Source organism: Geospiza fortis, unplaced genomic scaffold, assembly GCF_000277835.1.
Source record: "Geospiza fortis unplaced genomic scaffold, GeoFor_1.0 scaffold85, whole genome shotgun sequence".
Lineage (NCBI taxonomy): Eukaryota > Metazoa > Chordata > Aves > Passeriformes > Thraupidae > Geospiza > Geospiza fortis.
Window position 1 is genome coordinate 1568212 of NW_005054358.1, and position 6237 is coordinate 1574448.

A 6237-nucleotide genomic window follows, 5' to 3' on the forward strand; every position below is an offset into this window, starting at 1 on the left:
GTTATTCCTTCCCTGCAATTCCCATTCTCACTGTGGGGTAACCAGTCCTGGAACTGGGAGCTGCCCAAGGGTAAAGGGAGACTGAGAAAGGAGCAGGATCTGAGCCAGGAGCCTTGAAAAAGTATTTTATCCATTAATTTAGAGGATCCAAACTACAAACATCCATCTTTTCTCCCTAGCTGGGGTGGGTTTGCCTGGGTAGCAATGATTTCTACCTGGAAATTCCTATCAGTAAAAATTAATTACAGCCTTACAAGCAGAGGTTGAGTTTGGGTGCTTGGCCACAGCTGCTCCTTCCTGGGAGGATCTGCAGTGATCCCAGGCAAACCTGGGAGCTTCCTGCCAAGGATCTGACCCTCATGGCTCTAGAAAAGTTTAAAATTTAGAAGTTCTGGGCCAGATCCTCCTCTTTGCTGCTGTGGCTGTGAGGTGACGCCCCTGTGCTTCCCACAGAGCCCTCACCCCTCTCCCCCACGGGAGGCAGGAGTGCTGACGTTGAGCTGTTATTTCTGACACTGGAAGGGAGGTTTCCATTTTCTCTGAAATTTGCTCTCTGCCAACCCTTGTAATGTGGGTGTCTCCTGATTCCCAGCAGTGCTGCTCGTGTGGGGGCCCTGGTGACAAAAACCCCATCACTGCTTCCAGCCACAGGCACTCCCCAAGCTGGGATCATCCACGTGAGACCCTCACAGGGCACACCCAAACCCAGGATGGGGCTCTTGGACACACAAACCCAGGCCAGGGTGCTTGGAGGAAATTTCTCAAGAAATAGAGGTATTTTCCTCTTGAATTACCCATCCTTCTGTGAGAGCATCAGCCTGTGGAATTTTTATTCTTCATTTTGGCATGGGGATAAGAACTCTCCAATTCTTATCCCCATGCCAAAATGCCCTTGTAAATCATCTCAGCTGGGGGCTCAGGTGTGAGGAATCAGACAAGACTTTTATTAAGTCCTGTTTCAGACTTGAATGATGCTCTGTTCCAAAATCAGTGGAACAATCCCTGAGCAGTGAGGCTTTATTGCTGCGTGGGAGGGCTTGGGTTAGTGTGCTTTGTGCAGGTGGTTGCAGGAACATGAAAGGAGGTGTCAGAGAGGCTTCTTCTCCCGTTCCCCTATTTCTGCTTAATGTGTGCTTGATGCACTGAGAAGTGTAATCCCCAGAATATCTTCAGCATGGAGAGGCACCCTAATTCTTTGGTAATCACTCTTTATTCATCCACTTTGCTCTGGCATTTACACTGGGGTTGTGATCCTGGTGCAGTGCCTGTGAGCCCTCCCCAGTCCCACCAGCTTTGCAGAGCTGCTGAAAAGATTAAACTCAGCAGAAAAACCCCTGCTGCTTGGCAGTGCAGAATTTCAGGCTGAACAGCACAGAAATCCCACCAGGATGGGATCAGCCTGGCCAGTGAGGGAAGGCTGCCAGCTCCAGTGGTCCTGGAGTCCAAAGCTGTGTTTGGTTTGGGTTTAAGGCTCATTAAAGCTGTGTTGGAGAAGGCCCAGCCACCATGTCCAGTGAACAAAGGCTGCCTGGGAGGGCAGGTTTTCCTCTTCAGCCTTGATTCAAGTTTTTTTGACAGAGCAGCATCAGCTGTTCCTGGGAACAGGACAAGCTCAGTTTACTCAGACAAGTCCTCCTGCTTCCCCTTGGCAGCTACCATTTCACCAGGCACCATGGAAACTTTCCAAAACTGTCCTCTCTCCAGCAGAGCCCTGCACACTTGGGAGGTCACCTTCCCCTTTGCTTTTTCCAGCAGGTGGGAGGTGAGACACAGCTGAAACCAGAGGGAGAACTTCCCCTGCCAGGAGCAGGGCTGGGTGGTTTGCTCTGGCCCCATTGAATAAACTCCCAAAGCTCTTGGCTCAGCCATTCTTTTTGTGTCTCACCCTCCTTCTGTTCCACACTCCCCACTGTTGTGTTACCCTGCTCAGGCGACCTCTAGAACCTTCTTGGAGATGTATCTTGCAGGGTCCTTTGTTCCTGTAGCCAGTGCTCCAGAGTTTGGTGTTGTCCTCTTTGATTCCAGAAATGGCACCATCACCAGGAGGTACAAATTGGCCATTGCTCAGTCAGGAGCCCATGGATGATCATGTTCTTCATGTCCTCTGCCACTAAACAGCCTCAGGATCCCTTGGGATGGGAGTGACCATCAGACCCCCACCCTTCACCTGAAATTAAAACAAAAACCCCTTGCAGAAGGTGGCTCTGCTTTGTGTGAGGAGCTCTCTGTGCTGCCTCTGCACACCCTGCTGGAACAAGGGGCTCTTGCTACTGCAGAAGGGACAGGAGCATTTTTGTCTGCCCTGGTTCTGAATGAATTGTTTGCATGAGACTAATTTATGAATTTAAACAGAGGACTGAAGGGTTTTCCTTCATCCATGCAGGTGTGTGTCTGTAGCTCTGTCTGGTAAGGTCCAGAGGTTGTTGCTCTGCTGTGTGTCAGGCACAGGCTGTGGTCGAGTACAAGGTGACAGATTTAGTGAATTTGGGATTCCTCTGTTGCAGGATCTGTGGATTCCTTACTTCACCATCACCACTGACATCACTGCCTCGGCCATGAGGGTGCACAGGGATGGTGAGTGTGGCCATGGCCTCTCCAGGCCTTCAGTCATCATGGGAGGCTTCAGGGTCACCCCTTCTTCCTGGAGTTTGTCTCACCTTTGAAATTTGTCTTTCCTTTTGTTTCTCCCTTCTGTGTTACCTGCTGAGCACCAAGCTGTGGTTGTACACAGGTGACAAGGGACAGGGCTGCTGGGGGGGGAATTAAATGAGATGCTGCATTCACTGTTTGAGGAGAAAATGGCTTCATTGGCACCTTTCTGTATATTTAAAGCATCCTTAAAGTGAACTGCAGGTATTTTAGCCATAAATCAGACTTAAAGCAACCAAAGCCTTTGACAATTCAAATTCCCCTAAATGAAGCTGTCTTCCCCCAGAACAGGTTCTGCCTGAAGCAGGGGCTGATTTAGGCTCTCATTTGTGGTCAATCCTTTCTGCTTCTCACTGAGTGAAGAGGGGAGGAGGCTCTGAGGTGCCTGGGATGTGTCCCTGCCCTTGCCTTTTGTCAGTCAGTGACTCAGCCTGCAGGGGAGACCTCCAGGTGCCCCAGATATTCCTTGGGGGAGCTGCAGCCTTTGCTGCCACTTCTGATGTTTGTCCCTGGGGCTGGCACAGGTCACACTGCCCATTCCTGCCATGCCAGGGGGGTTATGGAGCTGCTGAAGGACTCTGGGCTTTGATCAGGGCAGCTAAAACAAGCAGAAAAAGGATTAACCCTTCTCAGAGGTTTTGTATTCCCATTCCACAGCAGGTTAAGCCAGTTGAGGTCAGGAAACTCACTCCAGCCAGCTGCTTGTCCCCGTGGAAGTTTAATGGAAGGAAAGGAATCAGCTGGAAAATGGTTACGGTTGTCTCCACTGAATGGAGATAAATTAAGTTCCCAGCTGCTGCCATTTCCCATCTTGGTTTGGTCTGTGAGGTGTAACACACGTCAGCAGTTTCCTTGGGTGAAAGTTCCACTAAAACTATTAATAATAACCCCCAAATGTGCCAGCATTAACCTGTGCTAACAGCAGGAGTGCTGGGGTTGGAATTAGAAACAGAGCTGTTATCTGTTTTAAAAAGAAAACACCAAAAGAAAATCAATTTCCAGGGAATTTGCTGGGAAGAGTTGCTGTTGGAAGCACCAAGCAGTTAATTACTGAGCAGCGATTTAGCACTGCAAGGCTCACTTATCTTGGTATTTTAAAGATTCACTTCTCAGACAAGCCTCTTGGCCTGTGGAAATGCAGTGTCTTCCCAATTTGGTTGATGCAAATGTTAAGAGAAAAATCAGTGTATAAGAGCCTTAAAGCAGAATGTTTTACAGGAAACATGGCCAATCAATTTCTACTTGACTAAACTTTGTTTCTAGCAGCTTAAAGGATTATTACTGTTCCTTACAGCACCAACTGAAATGGCCCAAGAGAAGATAATGATCCCCAGCTGGCATTTGTAGTGTTTCACAGGAAAAAACATTTGCTTGTTGCAGAGGAGGAAAACCGGAATTTTTGGGGGTACTACAGCTTGTATTTTTCAGGTTCAGGTCCTGCTAAAAGTCAGGGGTTTGTGGATCTCTGTAGAACACAGTGACTGCAGTTGCACTTGTTCTGTCAATGCCTCTGTCCTCATGAGAAACCGTTTCCTTCCCCCTCAGCCCCAGCTCCACAAACCCTGGTGCTCCCTGCAGTAGGAATATGCTGAGATCCCACAGGAGGCAGTAAATGTGAGGAATGGGCTTAAAACTCTGGATTCTGGGGCTTTGCCTGATGTCTGCACAGTCTGTGTTTTGTCCTGGCCAGTAGTATGATACAGAAAATAATAAACTGTTTTAATAACTTCCTCACAGTGATCTGAGGAAAGCCTCTATCTCTTGATTATCTTAATGAGTGCAGCAGCCTCCCCCCTGCGTGGCAGTAATTAATGCTGGCTGATTAATTAATGCTGCTGCCCTCCCTGCAGGCTCCCTGTGGAGGTACGTCCGGGCCAGCATGTCGCTCTCGGGGTACATGCCACCCCTCTGTGACCCCAAGGATGGCCATCTCCTCATGGATGGGGGCTACATCAACAACCTGCCAGGTAGGAGCACAGCTCATGGGGGGAGAAATTCCCAGTCCTGCCCATCAAACAGCCTGCAAGCCTTGGGGCTCTTGTTTTTTCTCTAAAACAGAGAAATCTCACAGACACCTTTAACCTCATGCTGGTTACCTGGAGTCCTTGCTCTGAGTTTCCTGGGTGTTCCCTTTATCCTGGCTTTATTAACACTTTTTTTTATGAAGTATTTCCTGATAGTCAAATTCTGAACGTACAACTCCCTAAGTTCTGTTCAGCTAAGTATGTATGTTCTATTCAGCTAAGTCTAATTTAGTGCTTGCTGCAGGGGAGAGAGAAGGAATCAAACCACAGACACACAATCCACCTTGGAGTCTCTCTTCAATCAGTTAATTAGGAAATAATTCTGAGAGACCAACAGCATTTGCTGGTCAGGCTGGTGTCACCTGGAGCATGTGGCAGTGGGAGAATCATGGGGCCATGGAAGGAGGGATGTGGGGTGTGGGATGAGGTCTGAACCCCCCAGCAGGGCCCAGGGGTGTGAACTGGCCATGTTTGGGATGTGTTTTGTGTCAGGTTTCACTGCAGTCACAAGGGTGGGTGGCTCAGGGGTGGCTGAGGCAGCAGAGCCCTGCAGGGTCACTGCTGTTTGTGACTCAGGTAAAGAAGGAGGAACCTCAGGCAGAGACTCCCACCTGAGCAACCTGAGTCATTTACATCTTCCTATCACACCCTGAATTTATTTTTCCATCAGGGCTGTATTTACCTAAAGCCCAGAAACTGAAATAGCACAAAACAGATCCTCCTAATCAGCATCTCCATTCTCTGTGCTTGTAAGCAAGAACTGTGGACTGCAAACCAAAGCAGCTCTTGCATCTCCACAGCTGGAGAGGGCAAAGAGCAGGCACAGGTGACCTGGGTGGGAAACAATAGACTGAACGAGCCCAGGAATATAAATCCAAGTCACAGAACAGATCTGATCTAAAGAAATGTCTAAATTAAGCCTCTAAATTGGCTCTTCAGGAGCTGTGGTTTTCCTACGCAAAACTATTCTGGAAACTGCAACTATCTTGGACTCTGGGGGTGTGAAAGAAATAGAAATCCATTCTGTGAGGTTCATGTCCTTCTCTTCCCTCCCCTGGCGCTTCCCTAAATCCTCACCCGTATCCAAAGACTGCAGCTCGTCCTTTTACTGACCTTGAAGTGGGAAGTGTTGCCTCATTTCTCTTCCCACTTTCAGAAGTGAATCCTTCTCTTGGATCCCAGAGCTGTTCTCAGGCTGCCATCCAGCCTCTCCTCGCTGGCAGGTCCCTGTCCTGCTCCTCCCATTGTCACCTTCTTTCTGCAGCGTTGGCACTGCTCTCTCTAAGGCACTGCCACTTGTTCTCTCTGCAGGTCCCTCAGGTCTTATTTTAGAATTAATGTGGGTGTGATGTGCTCTATCCTGTTATACCCAACGTGGTGTCACTGCCCTGGTGCTGTGTGCCCTGTCCCCTGCTGCCTGGTGACCTCAGGGAGGGTCAGGTTATCCCACTGATCTGGGGCAAAGCATCCCCTGTCAGTGATGTCCCCTGGCAGTGCAGCAGTGGGGACTCACCCTGGGGTCACTCAGAGCTTGGTTGGTGCAGGATGTGGGATCCCTGCCTCC

At 49.2% G+C, this 6237-nt stretch overlaps 1 protein-coding gene across 2 annotated transcripts in view; it reads left to right on the forward strand.

Annotated features, from left to right (window-relative positions):
* The window catches only part of PNPLA7 (patatin like phospholipase domain containing 7), a 133443-nt gene that overhangs the window by 111023 nt on the left and 16183 nt on the right, over positions 1-6237 (forward strand). For both annotated transcript variants that reach the window (XM_031059253.1, XM_031059255.1), the window contains exons 28-29: positions 2505-2574; positions 4500-4616. In XM_031059253.1, coding sequence (XP_030915113.1) covers positions 2505-2574; positions 4500-4616 — 187 coding nt within the window. The remainder of the gene's footprint in view (positions 1-2504; positions 2575-4499; positions 4617-6237) is intronic.